Source organism: Diadema setosum, chromosome 10, assembly GCF_964275005.1.
Source record: "Diadema setosum chromosome 10, eeDiaSeto1, whole genome shotgun sequence".
Taxonomy (NCBI): Eukaryota; Metazoa; Echinodermata; class Echinoidea; order Diadematoida; family Diadematidae; genus Diadema; species Diadema setosum.
In genome coordinates, this window is record NC_092694.1 from 4385161 (window position 1) to 4412608 (window position 27448).

The window sequence follows — 27448 nt, forward strand, 5'->3', positions numbered from 1 at the left end:
GTGTTCCCATAATCCCTTTTGATAGCTGTCACTTTTCGTGATTATTCATCAGCAATCAGTTAATTCCTCCAAACCTGAACTACATGTACATAGACAGTTTGCCAGCCAACAAAGGTGTAACAATGTGTGTCACTTCGGCAACCATATCATCATAATGCAATAGGGATTAAAGGCAGGATTAGATTATCAGATGATCAATTGGTATTAACTTTCCAGACATCTTTTCAAATCAACAAAGAAAGTACTCCATGTGACATGGCAGTCAGTGTACAAAGCCTCCATGTACAAATGTATTTATAGGGATTACATTGTTGCATAGTAGAGTATACAGAGTTTGTACATTTCCTGAATGTATTTTCGTTTTATTCAGAGCTGGATCCATGTGATAGCCAACCCTGTGTGAATGGAGGTTACTGCTATAGATCCCAGGGATCCTATAGCTATGCCTGTGCTTGTCCAACAGGCTATGAAGGAGTGAATTGTGAAACTGGTAAGACTGATGTGCTGTGATTATGGACAGATGTGTTCTTATTGTCAACTTTAAAAATGTGCTTCTCATACAATTTTTCATTTGTCATATTGATCATGTAACAGCAATGTGACTGTGCTAGTCATTCACCTCTCACAAGAAAAGGGATAAAATGGTTGCCAATTCAGTGCTAGATTCAAGAATCTGTGTGGACCATATCTGTTGAAGTCTGAGGTGAATCTTAAAACAAATAGTGTATGGTCTTTACTCGGGCAATGGAACGAGATTTTGCATTTGGTGACAGATAGGGTACACACAAAATCTTGTTCCATAGCACCATTCACTATTTTGATGTTATACTGTACCTTAGATGCAATGCTACATGGTTAGCATACATGTATTCAATCTCGATGTCATTCTATACATGGCATGCTACAGGGCAATGCACCTACAGGTACAACTAAAATGGACAGATGTGCACTACATGTAATCTTCTCTTTCTTGATGTTTGGATCATAAGCTGTGCAATTTTTTAATTCCACCTATTACAGTTCAAGATGCCTGTGTAAGCACACCATGTCAAAATGGAGGGATCTGTGTAAGGAGCCAGACAACCTACTCTTACTCATGTATTTGTCAGCAGGGCTATGAGGGTGTACTCTGTCAAACAGGTAAGAGCAAAAAATTTCTTGACTTTCAACATGCCTGAATATCCTACACTGTATGTCCACTGTAAAGGTGGAAATTTTTGCTGTGTTGAAATTCTTGTGCATTTCGCGCAACCATAAACTAGCGTGAAAATAAAACACACATTATAGTTTCTTGCTGTACAGTGTATGTTCCAGTATTTCATGTCTTGATACAGCTGAATCAAAAACACACGAAAAGTTACTCACATGCATGTGAGTAAATACCCACTTTTAGAGTATGTGTTGCAGGATGTCAAGTTTGTAATTTGTGTGAGTTACAAATGTAAGTCCCCATTGTTGTTCAGTATTTTAATACTGGAACATGAAATTGAGAAATGATAAATCAAAATTGTTTTATCTCTGAGAAAAAAAGATATATAAAACGGTTCCTACCAATACACTGTGTTGTTGTAAATATTTACATCAGAATACAGCCTCATGAGCTTGGTGGATAAGATCACTTACAAAAATCTTATTCTACAAATGTGTATAGTCCTGATGATGATGGTGACGTAATGATGATGACGACAGCGACGGTGATGATGACGACAATAATGATGATTATGATGATGATGATTTTGATGATCATGATGACGATTAATATCATTATCATTATCAGATACATTAATTCTGTTTTTGTTTTATTACTCATATCAATACTAAAACTGTAAGGATTTGCTACTGCCGAAATAAACAATTTGATCAAAGGCCTCATCCTCTTCTGCTGTAAGAGCAAATATAATGAGCTGTACATACAATATAATCTGTTTGTTTGTTTGGTCTTTTTGACATACATGTATATCAGTGAGTGGAATTGAAATTCCCCCTTTCCAACACATCTGCTGTAATTCTACTTCTACTCCTCAGAAATCAATCCATGTGACAGTGATCCCTGCCAGAATGGGGCCACCTGCTTCAGAGGGCTGTCAACATACTCCTATGCCTGCTCTTGCATTGTGGGATATGAGGGCACAAATTGTGAAACGGGTAAGACCTATGCACAACGTAGTATGTCAGCCTGTGAAAATATAAAACAAAACAAAACAAAACAAAATCAAGTAACGAGTGTGCATATAAATTGAAACTATTTATTCATAATTTCATCTTCTGGATTTCGTTTTATTTTTCACTGGCTCATAACAGATATTTCTATGATTTGCATTTTTACTTAATTTGCTTTTACATTGCATCTATGGTAAAAGAAAGCTCAATATTTCTACACATTAATCAAGATACTGCCAGTGTGTAAGACCATGCCACTCAGACTTTTCAAACTGGCAAACTTGTTTAACAATGAGATCAATTTTTGTGTTTGTGTTAATTTACCTCTTTCTTGTTACTTTTTTTTTTTCTTTGTAGCCGTGCCTTGCCAGAGCTCACCATGTCAGAACAATGCGCAGTGTGTGGAGGCTTTAGATGGGTCCTCTTTTACTTGTATATGCCCAAGCCAGTTCTTCGGTGGTGTGTACTGTGAAAATGGTGAGGAAGAGGTTCCAGGCACGCCTCATCAAAGCTGTCCTTTCAGTTTCAGTATAACATTCAACAGATTCAAGGTTCAAATTCATTTTCATTTCCATAGAATAAAAAGAGAAATTATATACAATATAAATGCAGGACATATTTGTAATAAATGCAAAAACGTAAATTGACAAAATACATGTGAAAATTAGTAACAATGAAGAAAACACAATTGTATTTTCTTTTTTAAGTATACACATATGCATATATTACAAGCAAATTAAGGATGGGAATGGAAATGGAGGGTTATCATATCCAACATTCAAATACAAGATTCAGTAGTTACCAAAAACAAAATTCAAATACAACATCATTCAAAAGGTATGAAATACAACATTCGAATACAACATTTACTAGTTACCAAATACAATATTCAAATTTAACATTCAAAATTCAAATACTTCATTCAATAGTTATCAAATATACAGAATGTACACATGTATGTACACCATACATCCCCATTTCTATTGTTAGCATACATTGTACATTGATATAAACTGTGCAACTGTATCAATTGTATCTCCTGCAGCTGTAAAAATACTGTCTCACTGTATCAAATCACTTCCCTATACATTTGAGAAATTTGAAATCATTTGAGAAAAGAAGTACATTTGTGACCCTGCATCACAAAACCAGCAAAAAGTTGCCAGACATGGACTTTTAGTTAAGGGCAGACTCTGAAAGAGCAGACTCTAAGTTTTTCAACAATCTATAGCTCAATTGAAATGGACTCTCCTAACCTATCTAGATATTGGAAAGAAAGCACACACTCTGGAAAAGTGTGAACCAAGAAAAGGGGCTCTGAAGTACAGAGTCTATCTGTCTATTCAAGCGCTTAATCTTTACCAAACCGTGCTAGCTGTGCAATGAATGGGACACAAAAACAGGATGTAAACCACTGGAGCAACAACAATGAAGGAATTATCAGATTAAGTTTGAATTGATCATGCTCTATTAACACATTCTGTCCATGATTAATGCCAACTTTCAAAGCAGTTGTAGCATTATCCCTTCAAAAGTTATCAGACTTGAAAGTGAAGAGTGTGCAAAGGATTATCAAGAAATGAAAAGGGGCCTGTAAGGCATGCCTGATCTCACTACTCTACAAAAAAGGGTTGCAGAAAAACTGCTGAAAATACACTTTCCCATTCATTTTATGATCCCAAACTTAAGACTAATGTAAAAGAATGGTAGCTCTTTCAGAAAATATGATAAACTTAATATTGACTTGGTTGACCCGTTTCTCCTTTTTTGAGTCCTCATTGCAAATCAAGGGATGCCACTTTTTGTTTGTTTTGTGGTGCACGGTCACATTTTGTATGCTGGAGCTTTGGGGGAAAAAAATTGTCAGCTACTCCTGGAATGTCTTTTTCATTCATTTGAGACTAAAAGAATATCATCATCCTTTTATCATCTTGGAGGCCGCATGAGATGCATAATGGTAAATCACTCCATGAAGAATTTTGTGCAAACCACTACAACTGTGCTGCTTCAGAATTTATACCTACATGATAGAATCATTGAAGCTGACAATGAAGTATGTCAAGACCAGTGTTGATAGACAATATCCTTTAAAGCTAAGTTTGAAGAAGTGAGTGTTTCGTTCTCACTTCCAAACTTTTATATTTTCATTTTCAGAGATAAGTCCATGTGACAGTGATCCTTGTCAGAGCGGAGGTATCTGTGTGGCGCTGTCCAGCTCTTTTGAGTACACATGCAGCTGTCCAGCAGGCTATGCAGGAGTGAACTGTGAAGAGGGTGAGTTTACATCAGCATAATTATTCCTCCCCTATACATTTGTCCACCAGTTTCAATTTAACACTCAAATTACAATAACTTGTACAGTTTTCAAATGTAAAACAATAACAAAAAAGAAGCAAAATCAAGAATAGAAAAGCTTGCCTGTCATAATACATTTTTACTATGCCCCAGGATAAAACACAGTCACTGTTTGCGATCACTGACTCAGAAGGTCAGGTTGCTATTCATTTACAATTTGATGTGTTTTTAGGCAAGTTATTGTCTGCCAAAATGTATTAGTAGTTTAGTCTTAATGGATGTCATACGCCTGTATGGTCAGTGTATAATGCTTTAGGTACTGATAGGGGACGTTCACACTCCTCTCTCTATCTGTTTTCTCTCTCCGTATGACAGATCCCTGTTTTGATAAACCCTGTCGTAATGGAGGTACCTGTCAGGTCACTGCCAGTACTTTCACCTGCCAGTGTGACCTTGGCTACACCGGAGACACCTGTGAAGAAAGTAAAGATCCTTCCTTCTTGATTCCTCTTCCCAAATTTCTTTCCGCTTCTCTCTTTAAACTACACTGGAGTTAAAGAATATCCATTCATTTTGATTCTTCAGGAAAATCCATTCATTTCAATTTTTTAATCAGTTGATGCTGAGTATAACCCAGGAAAGTTACTCTCAGAGTATTTAATGCTTGATAGGTTTTATGATGTAAGATTTGGTCCTCAAGGATAAAACAAAGAACAAGATATGCAGTCCTGACATACTTGTAGACTAATGCTTGCAGAGTAGAAATGGTTCGAAGTCAGCTTTGGAGCAAAATTACTATGAGACAAATACACCTCAGGTATACGCATCTATCCCCTGATTTACCCAGAATATCTGTGTCGACCTCATCATTCAATGTCTGCAAGCATGCTTAAAGATTTGACTTATTAGGCTGTGATATTAAGTAAGAAGATATTAATATTTTCAGACACAAAATACGTAGTCAGTCTGTTACCATATTATTGAAATCGACCCTGTCTTGCAAGAATTTATTACATTAAAAAAAAATACATGTATTATCATTTATGTGTATCAAACTTGTAAATGCTACAGTTGTTGCCAACATAGTCACTCCCACTGAAAAAATAAAACAATAAAACAATAAAAAATGGTGCAATGGCCTGATTGTAACATACTGCTTTATGTAACTGACTGTCTTCATTGATATTTCCCTTTTTTCCTTATTGTGCAGTCAATTTCTGTGACTATGATCCCTGCCTCAATGGAGGAATCTGTTCGGTCACTGATCCAAATGAGTACAGCTGCCAGTGTGTCAACGGCTACACGGGGACAAATTGTGACATTGGTGAGTACATTTGTATGTTGAAGCACTTTAGTGAATTTCCAAATGATATGCCTTATGGGTTCTAGGGCAAATTACCCCCTGGACAATTACCCCGGACCCTTCCCCTGACCCCAACCCAATCCTAATCCTAATCCTGAACCTAATTGTAACCATGCCCAAACTCTAACCCTAAACCTACACATTTGTAACCCTAACCTTAATCTTTACTCTAACCTTATCACTAACCAGTATTTAGTGCGGTCAAATGTCAAACAAAACATAATGAAACTGAGATCACAAAAACAAAATATTGAACAGCTGAATTAATGTAATGGATATAGTGGCCAACAGAACAAATCATAGTGTTTTTGATAGTAAATGGCATGACATTTGACTTACTGTTATGTTGAGAATATTCATACATTTAACAATAAGTATGCGGTTGTTGAATATGATGCTAATGATTATTTCCATAATATATTTGGAGGAGGCATTGATAGTTGATTGATAAATATATTGTAAGACTGCAGCTGCATGAAAAAGATAATGAAAGAAGTATTTCTACATTGATTATTATCCTTTTATGCTCTTCAATATTTTACTTCCAAATATGTGTAGGCCCTGGAGCCTGTATCAGCAATCCTTGCATCAGGGGGGATTGTATCTCAGATTCCAGTGGATATACTTGCAACTGTCCTGATGGTTACAGTGGTACCCAGTGTCAAACTGGTATGTACAAAAGTGTATTCAGTGTACATAGAGAAGGGGGAAGGGGTTATTTTATGCTCACTGATAAATTGATGACAATGCATGGGGTTATGTATATGGTTGCAATCATAAATGTCAAATAATTCAGTGTATTATTTTTAGGGTGACTGTGTGATTTCATGGATTACAGTGCATTTTCCCTCAAAAGGAAGGGGATTTAATAATTATGTTAAATGCAGACTTTTATTATCAAAAAAAAAATGCACAAAAAACAAACAAGAAAATATTGATGATGTGTATTTGTACAGAAAATATATGTTCACATTGCAAATATCTTATAACATGTTAAACAAATTTGCCTCATAAAACCTCCAAAAGTCGTTTTCAATTCCTATGTAGGGTATGCCAGTTTTGGAATTTGTATACAAACATGTATCTTTGTTTTTCAACTTTTGCTTTTTGTTTGGTTTTTCATTGGAAATTGTCGCTGACCACTTTCCTACCACAATTAGCATAGAATCAATCAATCACAGAAATTAACAGAAAATCAATTTTTAGAGTTTCACAACAGAGCACTTTTTTCTTCGGGAAATGTACTCAAAAATCACAAAATGCACCCATTTCAGGTGACATGCATTTACAAACTGGGCATGGCTTCATGACAGCAGTACACGCAGACGTTGCAAATTTGGTTTCAAAAGTTGCATGAGATTAAAAAAAAAAGTCAAGAAGCCTCATTAAGCCTATAATTATTGGAAATGTTGAGGGGGTTGAGTCCCTCCCCCCCCCCCCCCTCTTCCTTGGCCCTTTGAGGGTTAAAAGGGTTAATTTGGGTGAGTTTTCCGTTTTCCTGCAGCCAATGATGCCTGCTTCCCAAACCTGTGTCAAAATGGCGCTGTCTGCATCAATGAGATTACAGACTACACCTGCCTCTGCCCCGAGGGCTACAGTGGCAAGAACTGTGACCAAGGTAACACTTTTTTTTTATCATATTGGCAAATCTTTTCTTGCTTTTTCCAATTGCAGTATCTTTCCTAATGATATACATGTAAGAATCTAAGCGGGCAGTTATGAAAACTTATTAAAATGTTTTTGCAAACTTTTTCTTCAAAGTCATGCTAATTCCACATGTATATCATTCTTTTTTGATGATGTTCTTTTCTTTCTTTTTTCCAGGGAAACAATTTCAATTTCATGTGGACTTTTCATTCAGATTACATTGTCAATGCTAGTATTTTGAAGGTGAAGTGTAATGTAAAAATGTTGTTTCTATTCTCTATCATGCTTTAGCTAGTACGTAGATCAGTTGTTGAATTTTACCTAATTTTTGTGGAGAAGTTGATAATAGCATTCATTTGATTTGCTGCATATTTGCCAATAGCATTGTAATTGAGGTCTGTTTGTTTGTTCGTTTTAATATTTTAGCTACCAATCTGCTTTCATTTTTAGTCAGGTTGAGTTTCCTAGTAGAAAAAACAAAAAACAAAACACACACAAAAAAGTATTGCATAGTTGAAAGTGTGTGTGTGCTCGTTTGTGTTTTATGAGTGTTTAGATACATGTAGATAGGTGTACTAATACTGTATATGCCGTTATTTTCGCGAATGACGAGGTCATAGACATTTTCGCGAGATGTTGTGTTTCGCAAATCGACGCCGACGCTTACGTTAATGCTCTATTAACAAAGCTCATGAAGACAATTTCGCGTGTTGTAAAATTCACGCTCCAACTGCAATTCGCGAAATTCGTGAAAATTAAACCCTTGCGAAAATAACAGCTGATACAGTACTACATTGTATATATGCATCCTTTTACAGCCAAACCTGTCTATCGCAGCCACCCAAGGGAGATGAAAAGAGTGGCCATTACAGACTGGTGGCCTCTATAGACAGGTTCTTTAACATGCTTTTGCTCTTGGAGGGAATTGTTTTTAGTGGTCCTATGTGGCAGGTGGCTGCTACTGACAAGTGGCCGCTATCAAATACGGGTTTAACTGTACATACGCATACATACATAGATACATGTACATACAATACAGAAATTTACCACATCATATCCCATTGTACCAGAATTTACTCCGAGATTCAATGAACACCCTGTAGTTTTAGAGGTATTGTTTGAGTCCAGCTTTCTCATCAAATGCCTACCCTCTTGTCTCTGTTTCAGTTAATGCGTGCATCAATATGCCGTGCCAGAACGGAGGAACTTGTGAACCAGTGGGCACCAATGCCTACAGCTGTAGCTGTCTGGATGCATACACTGGAATCAACTGTGAAATGGGTAAGACATTCATAGTGTGTGCAAGGCATGCTGGGATACATCATACATTTGTACTTTCTACATCATACTGTCGGTCATATTGTGTGTGTTTTATCTGTTAACTTGTCGTCAATCTTTTTCATACCTTAGCCAGGAAGTGTCACTGGAGGCATTATATTTTTGGGTTGTCCAGTCATTCATCTGTCCTAGCGTCCATCTGTAATCGATTTTCGTGGACAGCGTAACATTAGAATCCCTTGAGTTATCTATAAAATGTAACTATACATAACGAGAATGGGTATGTAGTGCATGAGTGGCAAAGTGGACAAAGTTGATCCTATCAAATTTTTGGTGTGCATGGTTAAGGTCAAAGGTCAAGGTCAAAATCTTGACATATATCTCTTTCCCCCATATCTCTTCAATGTCTGAAGGCATTTTCATCAAACTTTGATAATATGTACGATGTTGTACATGTATTACCAGACAGAGATTTTGGAGGGGAAGTTTTGGGCCTTGAGGTCAAAGGTCACTTTTGTCCTTATGTCTCTATGTGAATTCTTGTGCAGAATGAAAAGTGCGAATAATGTCACTTGACTCTACAGAAATGGCAATGACTGTATGATGTGTACAATTTAATGTGTGTTTTCCCACAGCAAATCCATGCTACACCACTCCCTGCCAGAACGGGGCCACCTGTACAGTGAGTGGAGCGAGCTTTGTGTGTACCTGCACCAATGTGTGGACGGGAAACACGTGCTCAGAACGTGAGTAGGATGAATAATGATAATGAAAATATGGTGTGTAGAGAATACACATAGCAATTTAAAAAACAATGGATACGTGTACAGAGTTAGATGAGTTGTGACTTCATTTGTATACCAAAAGGCAATTTTGGGACCTTTGGGCATGCACTGTATATTATACTGTAAAACAGAAATGTTTGTGTGCATTTTCATTTTGTGAATTTCGCGAGAGCCAAGATTCAGGAATATATAATGCATGCAAAAGGCTCTTGTCTACACTATATGCACTGAATGCCAGAGACACTTTGCAACAATTTTTTGCGATTCAAAAGGCCAACTCCAATTCGCAAAACTTTCATGCTGCTAAATATCATGTTTTACAGTAAGTACATATCATTAACACACACTTTTTCTCTGTGTGATATTTTCCTCATGACAATTACTCCTTGATGATGTCATATTTATGAAATTCTCCTCTTGTCCAATGTTTTCTGTCGATACCAGCCTTTCCCTGTGGCTCATCGCCATGCCAGAATGGGGCAGCGTGTGTTAACAGTGGTCTAAACTACCAGTGTCAGTGTCCAAACGGATGGACAGGACCAACATGCTCACAGGGTAAGTTTGTCTGGGGGAAAGCGAGAGAGCAAAGATATTTATGTGTAGCTTCTTCCTTTCCTCCACTGCCTTTAAAACATATACAAATACATTTATTATCTTTTTCAGACTTACCAATGCAAAAAAAGAAGAAGAAGAGAAAAGGAAGACACGTTTATTTATGTTTGGTGCAGCTTTTTACGCTTTTAAGTTTCTTTCTGCCATTCATACAAGATTGAAGCAGTCAGCAGTATGTATTATTCCTCTTTAACTCTTTTAACAAAGCACTATATTTGAAAATTGATAATCCATATTTAAGCATCTCGTTATCATCGGTTGTGATTACACAATATCAGCAGTTTTACAAGAGTTTGCTTCAAGCTTGTATGACTGGCAGAAATAACTTATCAAACTTTAAATACAGGAGAGTCAGATACATTGTATGGCACTTTGAAGCAATCATGCTTTTTTATAACAAACTGTCTTTTATTTTATTGTTCTAGGCTCATTCATTTTCTTTCTTTCTTTCTCTTTTTTTTTTTTTTTTTTGGATACGTGTTCCAGCTTTATTAACAGACTGTTGTAAAACATTAGAATGATGCATTTTATTTGTCTATTATCCCTCACAGCTGCACCATGCTGGTCCTCCCCCTGTCAGAATGGAGGAACCTGTGTGACAAGCAACAATGACTACTCCTGCACATGTCCTGCCGACTACAGTGGGCCTAACTGTGCTACTTGTAAGTGTATCATACTTCAGCGGGTGCCAGAGACTCCAACTCTCCCGTTTTCGACAGGAGATCTCCCGCCGAAAGCCCATTTTTGCAAAATCTCCCGTTCTCCTGCTTGAGATTTAATTTCTCCCGTCCTGGCGCTGTGTCTCCCGCTTGAATTAATTTTTTACTTAATATCCTATGTTGAAAAATAAGCCTGAGATAGCACGAGAGAGAATCTAGAACCCTAGAGCTTCCAGGGCCCGCCGGCCGCAAAGAACTTCGCGCTTTGCGCTCGTGATGTGCGCTTCGCCCACATCAAATTGGAGTCTCCCGTTTGCTAGGGGTTTACGGGCGGGAGAATCTCCCGATCAGAAGGTGCTTGGGGTTGGAGTCTCTGGGGTGCTGGTATTGGTGGTACGATAATAGATATAAGTACTGTATGTGTTGCTGACTACTATAAGATCTTGAAGTACCTGTACCTAAATTTATGTGTCTCAAAGTTCGTATAAATACTCAAGAGTGGTGTGATTTTTTTTTTTCCTCCAGGAAGGCAGAACTTAGAATTTTCTCTCTCTCTTCCAGGATCATTACAATTACCATTTCTGTCATTTTCATCCCTGTACAGTCATATCCGTGTCATCTTTAAAGCCCTTTGTGGTATTTTTTTCAAAAGTGAACAAATCTACTTGCAATACTTGCCGCATGTTCAAATTAGAGATTGTTTACGAAATTATAAACATACATCTTAACCCGTTGAGGACGAGTCCCGAGTATACTCGGGCAAGAGTCTATGGGAAATGCGTGTTGTAGCAAAATCAAAACGTCCTCAACGGGTTAATAAATACTATATGTGTGCATTAAAGATTAAACAGTTTTACTTATTGGTAAAGCCTTACGCCTCTCATCACTTCACTGTATCTATCCTATGGACACTATAACTGTGAAAGACTATAAATTTTTCATCTCTTGTCCCTCCGACAGACAACCCATGCTTCTCTTCCCCATGTCAAAATGGTGGTGGCTGTGTCAATCAAGTCAGCGGGTTTGCCTGTAACTGTGTGGGCGGATGGACAGGTCTTACATGCGCAGAATGTAAGTCAGAGAAACAGTATAATGTCTTTTGTTGTTGTTGTTTTTTCCTCCTCTTCTTCTTCTTGTTCTTGTTCATGTTCTTTTCCTCCTTCTTTCTGTACTTTATTCATTTGATGTATGCCGACATAAATAAGATCATTTACAGAATGAATGCTTCGTATAAAGAGAAAGATGTGCACCATCATAAATAATGTATTGTTGCAGGTTGGTGTAGCGATCAGCCTCTTATGTTTACTTTCATCATAAATAATGTATTGTTGCAGGTTGGTGTAGCGATCAGCCTGTTATGTTTACTTTCATTAAACTGATTTCTGTGGTTTTCTTTTTCTCAGTGCTTTTTACATTTTTTTTAACTTGCTGGGCAAAAATAATGCCATTGGTTAAGAGCATTGCATTCTGTTGAATTATTCGTTGCAGAATGATAAAGTGAATGTGCATCCTTCATCCACTTTGCAAACTTTTTTTAAATTTCAAATAAAAAAAAAAAAAATTAAAAAAAAATCTAGGCGAGGGCTATCATGCACCAGTATTTTTTTTTTTGTTGGAAAGATTGAGCAGTAGTGAGTATAGTGAATTCTTTCTGATAGCTACATGTATTGTGAGAAATTTATTTCCAGCTATGTCATATAGTTTAGAGTTTACCCATGTTTTGAAAATATTGGATTTTTTATTTAAAAAACAAACAAACAAACAAATGTAGAGATATGTACCTTAAACTGCCTCATATTTGAATTTCTGTATTTCAGTACTGAATCCCTGTGACAGTCTTCCGTGTCAGAATGGAGCCACCTGTTACTACGTGATTGGGGGAACCTATGAGTGCTCCTGTCCCACAGGTTATGTGGGCACACACTGTGAAGTTGGTGAGACATTTCTCTTTGACATCCCAGATGCCAAAACTGGATGTATATGAGTATCACTGCAAAACTCTTTCTATATCTCCAGGTGTTATAACTCCATACACTTTTCTGACTATATCATGCAGAAATGTGTAACTTTTTTCAAAAGCAGTTTCGGCAATTGTGAATACCGAACTGATTACAAGGAGTATGGCATGTGGCCTAGAAAGTTTTAAAAATACTGGACAATACTACTAAAACCAGTATTCGCTTTAATATCTATGCATGTTGCCTTAACTTGTCAAATTATTCTATATCTCTTCAGTTAATTCTCCCCCTCCTCCACCCCTTAGCATAGCTGCAGTAATTTACATGAATTCAGACTAAAACTCATGTTAAATAAACAATGTTGTTGTAATTGTTGCAACTTTGTGAATAAAAAGCATTCAGGGTTAGAGAAAGTTTGAATACAATGAAGGGTACTTTGCCTGCTGATGCACATAAAATACAATCTCCTTGAAAAAGAAAATAAAAGGAGAAATAGGAAATATTGGTCCTTATGGGATGATGAGATGATTGAAAATAAAAATAATTTTTTCATTGGTCTTCCTTCTTCACCGTGCAGCCCTGCCATGTGCCAGTAATCCTTGTCAGAACGATGCTGCCTGCCTTGTCACACAGGGCTTGGAATACACCTGCCAGTGTTTGCAGGGATTTAGTGGCACCCAGTGTGAACAAGGTACAGTATACTACAAATGTATATACACCATACTTCGCGAGTCTAATTTTTTGCAATCAGAACTTTCCAAACAATTTTGCAAGTGGTTAGATACGCAATTGTGAAGTACAGTACTGAATGGGGAATGTATGCGTGCATGTCACATTCATGTCAAGATCAGAGTTAATGTTTTCTTGTGTTTTTTAGATTCGCGAATAGCACCTGAATTGCAAAATTCATTAAAATGATAACCTCGCGACATGTGTGGCGTATACAGTAATTTTCATATGGTATGGTTGTAGTATTTCTAGGTACTAAGAACAGGTTTATTGAAGAGTAATCTAAGACTTCTGCATACTTCTTAAAATGATATGATATACAGGACATGATTTCAATGGTGACATGACATTTGCTCCCGTGACAATTGCTGCGGTGTCTTATTTTCTCCAAGGATTTTATGGTTAGGGTTGTGATAGGGTTTTACACTGTAGGTTTAGTTTCAGATGAGCATTAGGATTATATTGTTAAGGTTATGTTTTGGAAAGAATTTAAGTTTGGCTTAGCGTGCAGCTATTTTATAGGAGTAGTTGTAAGAGCAAATATCATGGAACCCATTTCAAGCCTCCTTTTTCAGTTCAATTCAGTTTTGTTGATGATTTGTTTTATGTTTACTATTTTGTAGTTATTTGATGTTATGAGCAGAATTCTTGTGCAAAATTTTGATTCCAGTAGACTTTGCAACAGATATAGTTTTCAGGAGCACACTATATTCAGGAAGAATATTTATAAACACAAGCTTGAAGCTTCCACTTTTTTTCATTCTCAAAAAGGCCTTCTGATCTCCAAGTTACGTATTTCTTATGGTCCTGCAAGTTAAGAGAATGATTAAAACCTTTTGAATCTGCAACTGATATTTTCTACTGAGATTTACACAACATATACAGAAGCATCTTCCTGAATTCTCTGTAAAACTCTCCTGATTTTGGAATGTAAATGTTAGCAGCTCTACAAGCTCTTTAATTACTAACCTGCATTTTTTTTCTTTTTTTTTTCTGTAATGCATGCTGTATATGCTGTTCTGTTCGTGTATAAATATTTGCGCGAATGAGGAGGCCATAAACATTTTTGCAAGATGTTGTTTTTTGAGATTTTGACACTGAGGCTATCACAAGAGCTCTAGTGCCTGTCAGTTCAAGATATTTTCACATGTGGTTAAAATTCGCAGTTCAACAGTGACTCGCGAAGTTTGCGAAAATTAAACCCTTTCAAATATAACAGCCTATACAGTACATTATTAACCCATTGGCCCGAATTCATGAAGGTGGTACAAATGAAACCATGGTTTAAACCATGGATAAAAACCATGGAGTGCCAAGTGTCGCACGAAAAATTTCGTTACAAAATTGGTTATTTCGTTGACGAAATGACCTCTTCGTTAACGAAATTATCATTTCGTGGACGAAATGTTCATTTAGTTACAAAATGTTGTCATTTCGTTACAAAATAATCATTTCATCGACGAAATGACTGATTTCTTAACGAAATATTCCGTGCGACACTTGGCGCTCCATGGTTTTTGTCCATGGTTTAAACCATGGTTTCATTTGTACCACCTTCGTGAATTCGGGCCATTGAGGACAAGTCCTCAGTGTACTCAGGCAGGAGTCTATGGGAAATGTGTGCTGTAGCAAAACCAAAACGTTCTCAACGGGTTAATGGATGATAATCATTTTGCCTCTTCTATTTTTTTTTTCAGACATTGATCCCTGCTCTCCGGACCCCTGTCAGAATGAAGCACCTTGCACTATCATTGACTTTGACACCCACGAATGCCAGTGTCCTGAAGGATATGTTGGAATGAACTGCCAGTTTGGTAAGAGAGAATTTTTTCATATCTCTCTCTCATGACTTCCTTGCTTCATTTCACATTCAAGCATTCATTGCATCCTGAAAGTACTTTTACCATGAAGTCCTTTGCATAGCTTTTTCTTGCAAACAGATTGGAAAATGTTTCATGATAGTATAGTTGCATGTGTTGGCTCTAGTTTAGAAGTTGCAACTGAAAGAATATTGCAGTGGTGCTTCACATAATCCAAAAAGAGGAAACTTTTCTCCAAAAATTGTGCATATGATGGTTGAGCTTCTCCTGCATTTAAAATGTTGCATCTACATAAAGTTAAATGGATTACAACTGACACCTTTTTTTTTTCACTGGTAGAAAACCATCCGCATGCTATGTTCAAGAAAATGTTATGTTTGTTGTGCCGTGCTGTTTACAGCATGTTTTTTTTAATGATGTGGAAATCACCCCACTGTACATATTATTACTTCTGAGAATGGATGGAAAATACACTCGTATAAAGTCTTCGAGACTACCACTCCCTTGCTAGGCACTTACCATTAATCCTAAGTAATCAAATCAAAAGGGAAGTAGAGAAATATTATTCCTACTTACAGTGTACCTACAGTAGATGGTGCCAAAGTGGGACACTTGATCCGTCTATAACCTCTGCAGCTTTTCATCAAGTCAATCAGCCCTTCTCAACTTAACTTAGAATCCCATTTCAGCTCACGAATGAGGTCACCTCTAGTTGCTCACTTTAGTGTTTCATTTAAAAACTGTATCAAATATTCAGAAATTCATCCTTAGTAACAGACAGACTCTGTCAGAATTGCATGTTTGTCTTCCTCATTGCAGTACTTCATTTTCCTAAACTTGCACTACTGTAAAACCAGGAACATTTGTGGCATGATTTTTTTTTTGAATTGGAGCTGCCCGCTTTTACTGCATCATGAAACTTTCACAAATTGCCACTGGTGTTCAATGCATCTTGCAGACAAACTCTTTTGCATGCATTTTACTTTTGCAAATCTTGGCTCACGAAATTCATGAAAATTTCATGCACACAAAAATGTCTGGTTTTACAGTAGATGATATCAAATATCGTACACTCCATAAGATGATCAACTCTCAGTCAAAAGTGAAACTCTGCCGCTTGGAATTGTGGGATTTTTAAGGAGTGCGCCACCAGCGTTGAGCGGGGATAATTTCAATATGAGCTATACTTTTCCTGTATTATGTTTATGTTGGATAGTGTAGGACCGAGACAGGCTAAGACAAGAAAGAAGGAGGTTTCTGTAAAGAATCATGCATAAACCTAAGAATTGGTGCAGTGCGTTAAACTGCATCAATAGCTACACCAAACCATCAGCAGGTTTATCATATTTAATTTCCAAAAGACTGTGCACAGCAAGCTTTCGTCTCACCTCCCTGGTCACAGACTGGTAGCCTTACAGCTCGCTCATCTCCGCTCACGCGGGGCGCTACACTTGCTGGGACTGTGCACGTCCACAAATTATTGCGAGCTGCCTTTGCAAAAGGCTAACGCTTGTTTGTTCTATACCTGCTCAACACTAGCGGGCGGCAGCCACTTCCGTTTGACCAGCGGCCATGTAAAATCGGGAGAGTTGATTATATCATGGAGTGTACGACTATCTTTGCGGTGATATGTGTGCTCAGCCATCACAGAGTGAAAAAAAAAATGAATACCATGTCACTTCATCTTCATCTCCAATGCAATGGAACCACTAGATGACTTGAACCCCTGCACACCAAACCTGTGTCAGAATGGAGCCACCTGCATACCGGGCGGAACCTTTGTCTACACCTGTCAGTGTGCCACAGGCTATTCTGGCACAAATTGTGCATTAAGTAAGCCTTCTCCTACTCAAACACCTATTTCTTCTGTTCTATATTATATGTCCATGTTTGTGACAGTAACTTTTTTTTTTTTTTTTTGGGGGGGGGGGGGCTTTTTCTTTTTTGAGCAAATTATGAAAATACATGTATACCATGTTGTTAGCTTGCACAAGTACATTGAGGACACCAGGTAATCTCTGGAAGAAAGTTGCGTATTACATCGTACCTCTGCAGATTCTCACAATGACGGAAGGCCTTATTTATCATTTTTTTTAAAAACAACGACGACAGAGATTCTTGGTGCTTTTAAAGTCAAGTCATTGGGAAAAAAATCATGCTTACTTGATATTTTTAGTAGTTGCTGGCTGAGAAGACACAGAAGTGTCTTCATATTTAGTTTATTTAAAGCACTAGGTCCTATATTCTTTGTTTCTTTCTTTCATTCTTGTTTTTTTTTTTCTACTACAAGCTTCATCAGTAAAGTGTGGCAAAATTCTTCTTTAGTTGAATCTGATGCTGCAGTCTTTCTCTACAGTCATACTGCTTATATTTCATTTCCACTCATTGCAAAAAATAAGAAAGAAAGATAGTTGTAGATAATAGAAAAAAGATAGATAGTAAGACATTGCCTTTCTAGTGAAGGTTTTATTTCATATCATCAGCAATTTTCATATTGTGCACATTGCCTTGTACAAAAACTCTCTACACCAAAAGCCGTTTTGGAAAACTTGTGATGTGAGCATCATGTTCTCATGCACGACTTCTCAACAGGTGAATGTGACTCCAATCCGTGCCTGAATGGGGGAGAGTGCTCTATTGGAGGAGAAGGGGCGCAGTGTTCATGCCCCTCAGGCTGGAAGGGGGACACTTGTGGTGAGCAACAGGACCATCAGTTAATCATCATCTGTTTTCATGATGATGGTTATTGATGATGATGATGGTGATGATGATGACGATGACAACGACGACGATGATGCCGACAATGATGATGTTGAATATGATAATGCTGTAGATGATGCTAATGACACTGATATCAATAAAGGTGGTGACGATGATGATAATGTGGACGATGGTGATTAAGATGATGATGATGATGATGATGATGATGATGATGATGATGATGATGATGATGATGATGATGATGATACATTAACCATGATAATGATAAGAGGATGGTTCTATCATTTATTCAATGTGGTATAACATTAAGTGGGCAGACACTGCAAAGAAGCTGTAGGTAAAAGAAGTTTACGATAATACAAAAATGACATTCATTCATAGTGTTTTCAATCATCACAGAGGCATAATTTAATTGAAGGAAAAACATCTCTTTAGCAACAAATAGAGATGAAAAGATGCATTTGAGCTTTTACAAGATAAAGGAAATTTTTCTTCTTGGCCATGTACCAATGGTTTTTTGACTCTTCAGAGTAGGGCAAAGCCCATGTCAAGGTAGATGAAGTGGTGGCTGAAAAGTACTGCATTTGAAAATAGTAGTTGTTGGTATTGTTTCATCTCCATTTCTACCCAAGCTATAATGTCATTCAACATAATCTCTTCTTTCTACTCGTCACATCTCTGTTTGTTCTTGAGTAATGCAATTTGCATCATGGTATCTGTTGGTTATTTCTCAGAACTCTATGACTGTGCTGCCGCTGCTCCTTGCCTTAATGGAGGGACCTGCCAGGAAGTTGGATCTACTTTCTACTGTGAGTGCTCGGCCGACTTCCACGGATCAATCTGCCAACATGGTAAGAAAGATGGGCCAGCTTGGGAGGTTGATGTCAGAACATGTCAAAGAAGGTTGCATTTGGATGATGCTTCTACATTGTATTTCATCATCTGATTCTTGTGTGATAGTACCCTTGTTGGATTTAGTGTTAGCATGGAGAATAACAAGTTTCTGATACATGATACATTTTAAGATTACCGGTAAGTGTTAACCATTTGCATCCAATGTACATCAGTCAAATCTAGGAATAGCAACAATAGAAAGGGGCGTGTGAATATTTGTATTATTTGAAAAACATTTTGGCCCACACAAACGGGCTGCTATGCGAGATCCAGAAATATTATTAACCTGGAATCTTTTTTTCCCATTGGGGGTGAATATGTTACAACTACATTGTATGTGCAAAATCTTAAACATGTTTTGTATAGCAGGTGGCTGTTAAACACAGGTAGCCTCTGAGACGGGTTTGACTGTATGTATTTACATACTGTAAAAGTGGATAATTTCGCTTGAGTAATTTTTCGAGCTCGGCGGGGGTAAGATGAATTTCTCATGTTTTTAATTCCACGGAATCAGGACATTAACTACTGAAACATATGGCATGCAAAAATATTTCTGTGCTTCTATTTTCGCGCTAGCTTGTGGTTACGCGAAATGTGCGAAAATTTCCACTGTTACAATATACAATTGTGATATACATATACAAGGAATCTCACACATCTTGCTTTACATTTGATACTTACCTCCCAGAAACCATGTACGGCTCTAATGAAGTTGTGACCGCAAGTGAGGAGCTCTTCATCGAGTCCCCGGAATTCCCCGGCTCCTACCCACCTAACGTCCAGGTCACCTGGACGGTGACAGCCGATGGTGGGCGTGTCATCAGGGATACCACGGCAACAGGAAGCGGTCTCATCCGCGGGACATTCTCCCCCACCTTTGATCTCCGTGCCCCGGGCGACTTTCTGGAAATCTACACCCTGACCCCGGAGACGGAGTCGAACGTAACTGCGTATCCCCCCTTGCTCCATCTGACGGGGCAGTATTCGGACCTGGTCAACAGGACGTTCGTCACAGAGGGCAGCGGTCTCATGTTGCTGTTCGTCACGGATGCGGAGAATGAAGGGCCAGGATTTTCTTTGGTTCTCACTTGTGTGATTGATGATGGTGAGATTCTCTCTGCTTCCTTTTACATACAATTACAAATAATCTGAGTCATTCTTCTTCTTTTTTTCTGGTAGAAGATTTTATCATTTAGTGGAGCCATTCCCTAATTTGTTGAAAGCAGTGTACCAATACAGCATTTCACATTGCATTCAGATATATTTCAATCAAATCTCCTTAACTGTGTCATGTGCATCAAATAGCCAACTCTTCAGTACTCCGTAGACGAATGTAATGAGAATGAATAAGTTGAAAGAACTGTGATGCCATTAAAAACTGTAAGTACAGTAAGATGTTTGCTAGGGTTAAAATAGTAATTTATGATTTATACACGGTACATGTACCTGAGGACCTGGTAGCTTCCGTGGCATTCAATCTGTAGGAAAAGGTTCCTACCATCTGCTCAGTCACATTGTGACCATGCCCCACAAAACGAACAAAAAGTCGCACCCCTTTATTTTTTACATGAGGGCTCAAAAAGGTGAAATGGGTCAACCGAGTCAATCTTGAGTTTTTCATATTTTCTGATAGAGCTATCCTTCTTCTGCATTATTGTTTAGTTTTGGATCATACCATGCATGGGAAAGTGTGTTTTCAGCAGTTTTTCTACAACTCTTTTTTTTTTTTTTGGGGGGGGGAGAGAATAGAATGATCAGATATGTCTTAGAGTCCCCTTTTCATTTCTTGAAATCCTTCACACACTCTTCACTTTCAAGTCTAATAACTTTTGAAAGGATAACTCTACTGCTTTGAAAGTTATCATTAATCATGGACAGAATTTGTTAATAGAACATACTCAACTTCAGCTTAATCTGATAATCCCTTCATTTTTGTTGTTCCTGTAATTAATATCCTGTGTTTTGACCCTTTCATTGTACAGCCAGCATGGCTTGGTAAAGATTAAGTGCTTGAATAGACACTGTACTTCAGAGCCTCTTTTCTCTGTTAATATTTTTCCAGAGTGTGTGCTTTCTTTCTAGTATTTAGATAGGTTAGGGGAGTCCATTTGAATTGAGTTATACATCATTTGAAAGTGTAGAGTCTGCTCTTTAAGAATCTGCCCTCAACTAAAACTCCATGTCTGGCGACTTTTTGTTGGTTTTGTGGTGCAGGGGCACATATTACCAAATACCTCTTTTAACTTTCCGGTCAAAAGTGATGATATGGATGAAACATCATTGCATCAAAGGTGTATGCACTTGGTGGCAACAGAACTGTGAACCTCCTGTTTATGTGTCTGAAGCCCTAACCACTGAACCATACATAAGTATGTAGTGCTGCTGCATAAAAGGCATAAAAGGTACTGGTATCATTTTGTCAGCATGATTTGAGGTATAACTTGTCCGTCACTTTTTTCTTTGGTAGATCCTTGCTCGTCTGACCCGTGTCTCAACGGTGGGGCGTGTGCCGTGACAGAGTCTGGCGACTTCTTGTGCCAGTGTGCTGAGGGATTCACCGGAGACATCTGCGAAACAAGTAAGACACAAACTGTTTTCCATCTCCAGTACTGCAGACATCCATGTCTGTTTTACAGTGCACTCCCTGTATTATAAAAGTGATATGTACCAGTCATTCCAACCAACTCTAAAATGACCCACAAGACTGTGTCATCTCAATATCCCAAAACGGCCAAATCAAATGCAGTAAACAGTGTTACTATATAGATACTGCAGTTATTCTTGTTGTTGTCAATTTCGTTACTAAGCCTAATTTGCATTATGATCCTATGGTAAGGTGCATTCCAATGTATTTTGTTAATCATATTAATACTTTAGCAGTGATTGACAGATGATCTCACTAGCAGCATCTTGGTTTGGAAGCTTTTTTTTTTGTGGAAATACCCATGTAACCTTAAAATTATTATTCTTTTTTTTTTTTTTAAATATGTTGAACATATTCAAATATCATATTGGCCATATACAAAAAGTAGGTTCAAGGATATCATGGATTCACATAAGTCAACATATATGTACATTTGCAATATATAGTTTCGTTATGTATAGTACAGGTCTGTACCAGCACTCTCTGTCGGCAATGTGATAACATGTCTAGACTTTGTGAGCAAATGTCTTTCTAACAATACATGAATGCATAAATATATATACTTCAATAAAAAATCTGTAAATGGTGATAAATATGCATGAATGAATAAGTGAGTGAGTGAGTGACTGACTGACTGACTGACTGACTGAATGAATGAATGAATGAATGAATGAATGAATGAGAGAGTGAGTGAGTGAACGAATGAATGAATGAATGAATGAATGAGTGAGTGAGTGTGTGAATGAATGAATGAATGAGAGAGTGAGTGTGTGAATGAATGAATGAATGAGAGAGTGAGTGAGTGAATGAATGAATGAGTGAATGAATGAATGAATGAGCGAGTGATTGATTGATTGATTGATTGAGTGATTGAGTGAGTGAATGAATGAATGAATAAATGGTGATAGACAAATTGATGAATGATTGAAATGCAATTTAGCAATACAAGAGGCAAAATCTCACATCGTAATATACATAACTCTCTTCATTTGTTTCAACAGCTGACTGCACAGAGACAGGCTGCCAGAACGGAGGAATCTGTAATGCTGGGTCAAGCTCTAACCCAGCCTGCCTCTGTCCTGCCGGCTACGATGGGGGCCTCTGCCAGACAGGTGAGAAGGGTCATGGGTTCAAAGGTCATAGGTTGTATCCCATCATTTGAAGGACTCAAGGGGATCTCTCTGTTTGAAAATCCCCATTTTGGGCTTGACCTCACAAATCACATGGCTCTTGTTTTGTTTAGAAAAGCAGAAGTTGTCGTATGATGATTTTGCCAATTGAAGACATCTTCTCAAGTTGTATTCGTGAAACGTCAGTAAATATTGAATTGACAGGTTTCAAAAGTAATGTATACATATCAAAACCACATGTTACAGTCAGATCATCTCACTATGGGAAATTGTAGTGTGGAGAGAAGACATGAATATAAACTCCAAAAATGTGTGCTTTCATGAGAGAGCTTAATTGGTAATAATATTACCCAGTTAGTCTCTGGTTTGCTAAAGGAATTGTTACTTTAAAGCATATGAAATATTTCTAGAGAATCATTATGTGGGTTACGTAACAAAAATACACTTTATCTTGTGTTGTACCAATGTGCACGCTCCTTTTGTGCAATATTATTCCGAGACTGCAATGCTTTAGTGCTGTTGAAAAATACTCTGCTCTTTAAAGCCCTGTAGCTTTCATAAAGATGTTTAGGCAAGTTATACAATACAGCAAAGTTGTTAAGAAATTTTCTACCTTTGCTATGGTGTAAATCTTATGACAAATGTATTGCTATGTCTTTTTCAGTGCACTGCAACATATTCACGTTTATCGATTGGTTTGTGCATAGTAGTGCGTTATAGCAGAATATGCCAAGTTGGCATACCATCGACTGAGTATTGTATGTGGCACAATTAAAGGTTAACCACCACCCCCCCCCCCCCTTTCCTTTGATCAGAAATCAATGAGTGTGCCAGCAATCCGTGCCAGAATGGTGCAACGTGTGAAGACTATGTGGGCATCTACAGATGTATATGCACCGCCAACTTCACGGGACGAAACTGTCAAGATTGTAAGTCTGATCATGATATGTCTGATATTTGACTCTGATAGCTATGTGTTTTAACTAATAAATGTATTGCTTATTTTGAAAAGCAAAGTAGACTGTGTCATGTATTACATGGAATTCCATCAAACTTTGCTATATGCTCCAGTCAATAGAGTACTGAAGTGATGATGTCAAAGTTCTTTGTTGCATGGGATGGACCCAGGTGTGAGCATGGTTTCTAGCAACAATATACTGTTCACGATATTTGGGTCAGATGAGGACATTGCTTAGAACCAGTTTCCATGGCAATGAATGACTGTGACCTCACACTTTGTTACTCTCTTTAAGTTGATTTTTACCAGAAGCATAAAGGGAACATCTGCTCTGTAACTAGCATAATTATCACTGCTATTACGATATTGGGTCATGTCTTTTGCAGTGAGCAGAAATTGACATGTACAGTATCAAATATCGAGTTACTTGTACATGAAATTTTCTCTGAGGGGTAAGAAATCTGAATAGGCATGAATATGAATGTCCTAAATGTACAATAGTCCCATTATGGTGATTACATATACAACTGACATGCATGAAACAATCTTGTTTGTGGTTATTTGGCATGAATGCAACTGAAATTTTAAGTAGGAAGAAATTGAGTTATTGCCGCTTGTGATATCTGTGCTAATACCATGCATGTCCCCTCATTCATACAGCCGTGCTTGATTCGACCTCGAGTCCCAGTACATCTGGCCTTCAGTTGGAGACTTGGCTGATTGTCATCATCACTCTCGCAGTCATCATCCTTGTCGTCATCAGTGTTCTAATCACCGGCCTGCTGTGCATGCGGCGATCCAAGAGTCCTCTACGCACTGAATACGAAAACTGGGAGATGAAGAATGGCTTCAACGCTACCCCAATGGTTGCCAGGGCGACCACCGCCATGGCATCATCGAGCGGCAACCGGCGGGGGCGGTCGCAGGACGACAGCATCTCGCCGCCGCCCCTGTACGCCTCGGTCACGCCACGAGCGCTGCGGCAGCAGGCGTCGTCTCGGGGCGTCTCGCGGGCGGGGGACCAGACGCGTCCCGTGTCCCAGACCATCCACTACCGGCACCAGAGCTACATCGGAGATAGCCGAGGGAATGGTGCCGCTCAGCTCGTCACCAGTACCCCACTGCGACCAACCTCCAACGGCGCCATCGCTGCACGTCCCAGTCGGTCGTACAGCCTCGAGGGGGCGGAGAACGTGGGCTACTTCCACGACGAGGTGGACGACACCAACCGCCCCAACCAACTTGGTGAGGAGTATGATGGGGACGATTACAGCATCTCGAGTGCCGAGCTGGAACAATATATGGGAACTAGTGCCACAGCAGCAAACAATCGAAGCAGATGAAGGAACAGACGACTGAAATCAGATCACTGATATATGTGACATTTTGACAAAATAATGGGACTCCTTTGCATCTATTTTCTTTAAGAGGCTGAGAGGAGTCCAATTTTCACCCTTTTTGATTCATGGAAGAGGACAAGTGTACATCGCACAAACGAGCACTGGATCAGGAAATGTGTGTATTTGTGTTGATGAGCTGATAAGGACATTGTCTACCCAGAAATTGTCCAAATTGTAGATAGATATGCAAAGTGTAAACAATCTTGTGCTGTTTCATATAAAGTTCCTGTTTAATTGCAAGGAAATTGTTTGGCAAATGAAACCGTCTCTTTTGAATTTTGATTCCAGTTGGTTTGTCTTATGATATTTGATGATATCTGGATGGTTACAGCCATCAAAATTGTAATGAGACCACTCTATATTAAACCATGTACTCTAGACATATATTAGAATGACTACTATGGATGCTGGTATTTAGGACTATTTCCTCACATAATAAGAAAAACAACAACATATTGTTAGATTTTTACACAAATTATGCAAATTTTTCCTACAGTGTACGTGGGCTTTCAGTATGGCTGTGTGATATGTTTTGAACAAATAATCGTCATATGTCCTTGTACAGTTGTGAAGATGGTGAATTCTTTTATATGAAGATTGTGAATCCGTCCAGTAATTCTATTTTTAATCTGCTTTTGATGTTTCAATTACAGTTGTTCAAAGATCAATGAGTAAACTTGCCAGGATTTAGTACCTGCATGATGTAGAGATGCTTTAAATTTTAATGTCTTACCCTGTTGCTTTCCTTACTTGGATGTAGGGCATGTTCCATTAACGTGTTCTAAAGGGAATTATTGAGTTGTTGTTGAATAAACGCCTTCCTGACAGGCAAGAGAACAAGAAGACATGAAGGAATTTTCAAAGTTACAAAAGATCAAATTGTAGAGAATTTAATTAGGATATTTTGTTTCTTTCTTATTTTTTTATGCATTTCATGACAATGTTACACATTCCAAGTAAGATCTCAGCTGTATTGATCAAAGAAAACTGAAATGCTTTCAAAGTTACAAAAAAATAATGATTTTACAGTCGTTTTTTTTATTTCTGTAAATAGAAATCAATTTTAACTGAGAATGTGCATCTGTTACTGCAGTGAGCTAAATGATTTTTTTTCATTGTGATATCCCATCGACATTTGTCTATTATAATACAAAATTGATTCTTGCCAGCACTGTTAAATGGTGGAATATTTGATCAAAAATGTTTTTCTTCCAAATGTGGTTTTTAGTGTGCCAAGTGCAGAAGGAAAGTTCTAGGAATGGATGAATCTTATGGTGATCAAATGTATTTTTTTAAACAGAAATTCAGCATATTTAGCAGGAAAAGGCACACTGTGTTCTTCCGCTTGGTTTCTTTGGGCAAGTAGAGGTGTTTTTGGAGGGTTTTTTTTTTTATTTATTTCCTTCTTAAATTTATCGAAGTGACTGTGATAGATACTTGCAATTGTACCTGAAGTATTTGGGACCTCTAAAATATCTTGTGTATGTATTCATTGTAACAGGTGCTGTGTTCACAATACCAGAGTGATCTACTATTCATGTATGCATAAATTTGCTTTTCATAAATGAGTGAATTTCACTTTATTTATAGATGTTTTGTACTGGTTCACATACCAAGAGAACAAATTCATCATGCTTTATAATAATAAAAAAAAAAATTACTTGTAATGCTATGCAATTGTTAAATATAAATGATAATTGGTCCCATTATATATATATATATATATATATAAAATGATAATAATAATGAGTGGATACAATTTCAAAAAGAAAAAAAGGACGGGGATAAAGTAATGGATCTGATATCTATGAACTGATGCTTTGAAAGGAAAAACCTATACAGTGACTGCAAAATATAACAAAACAAGAGATTCATAAGCTTTACAGTGTGTAAATTGAATACATAGAACTGGTACATTTAAAAGATGTGCTTTGTGCATGTTTGTGTGTAATGATGTGTGTATGACACATTAAATGGAAAATTGATTCCACAGGTGTATGCGCTTTGCTTATAGAGTTCACACAGTAACTATGTCTTACCAGCAGCAGAAACGAAAAAGGGTGAATATTACACTTTTAAATGAGATAGATTGAACTGTAATCTTTGAATTGTGATGTATTGAATGTCCAGTTGCCATGGTTTATTATTTTGTCACTAGCGTGTTAATGTACATTTCCTTTTGACAGTCTTACATGAACAAAGATAAATACAAATAGATTTTTTCTTGGATCAAATTTTTTAAAAGCTTTTTTCAAGTATAACCTTTTTTAAAAATTTTATGGCTTATCGATGATAACTTGAGCAAGGAATTTGTATTCAATCCATGCATTGTTAAGATCATAAGCAGCAAAATACAAAGCTACTTCCATGACACAGGGTACAGTATTCAGAAAGC

General features: G+C 37.7%; 1 protein-coding gene across 1 annotated transcript in view; it reads left to right on the top strand.

The window, feature by feature from the left end:
- LOC140234424 (uncharacterized) overlaps positions 1 to 25422 on the top strand; it is a 101553-nt gene extending 76131 nt beyond the window's left edge. The window contains exons 44-66 of the mRNA XM_072314469.1: positions 371 to 490; positions 2518 to 2637; positions 4315 to 4434; positions 4831 to 4938; positions 5666 to 5779; positions 6377 to 6487; positions 7323 to 7436; positions 8633 to 8746; positions 9379 to 9489; positions 9973 to 10083; positions 10692 to 10802; positions 11760 to 11870; positions 12617 to 12733; positions 13335 to 13448; positions 15184 to 15300; positions 17020 to 17139; positions 17899 to 18000; positions 18762 to 18878; positions 19610 to 20026; positions 21389 to 21499; positions 22567 to 22677; positions 23511 to 23624; positions 24314 to 25422. Of these exons, the coding sequence (XP_072170570.1) occupies positions 371 to 490; positions 2518 to 2637; positions 4315 to 4434; positions 4831 to 4938; positions 5666 to 5779; positions 6377 to 6487; positions 7323 to 7436; positions 8633 to 8746; positions 9379 to 9489; positions 9973 to 10083; positions 10692 to 10802; positions 11760 to 11870; positions 12617 to 12733; positions 13335 to 13448; positions 15184 to 15300; positions 17020 to 17139; positions 17899 to 18000; positions 18762 to 18878; positions 19610 to 20026; positions 21389 to 21499; positions 22567 to 22677; positions 23511 to 23624; positions 24314 to 24996 (3488 nt within the window). The 3' untranslated portion in view covers positions 24997 to 25422. The remainder of the gene's footprint in view (positions 1 to 370; positions 491 to 2517; positions 2638 to 4314; positions 4435 to 4830; positions 4939 to 5665; positions 5780 to 6376; positions 6488 to 7322; positions 7437 to 8632; positions 8747 to 9378; positions 9490 to 9972; positions 10084 to 10691; positions 10803 to 11759; positions 11871 to 12616; positions 12734 to 13334; positions 13449 to 15183; positions 15301 to 17019; positions 17140 to 17898; positions 18001 to 18761; positions 18879 to 19609; positions 20027 to 21388; positions 21500 to 22566; positions 22678 to 23510; positions 23625 to 24313) is intronic.
- The last annotated feature ends 2026 nt before the right edge of the window (positions 25423 to 27448 follow it).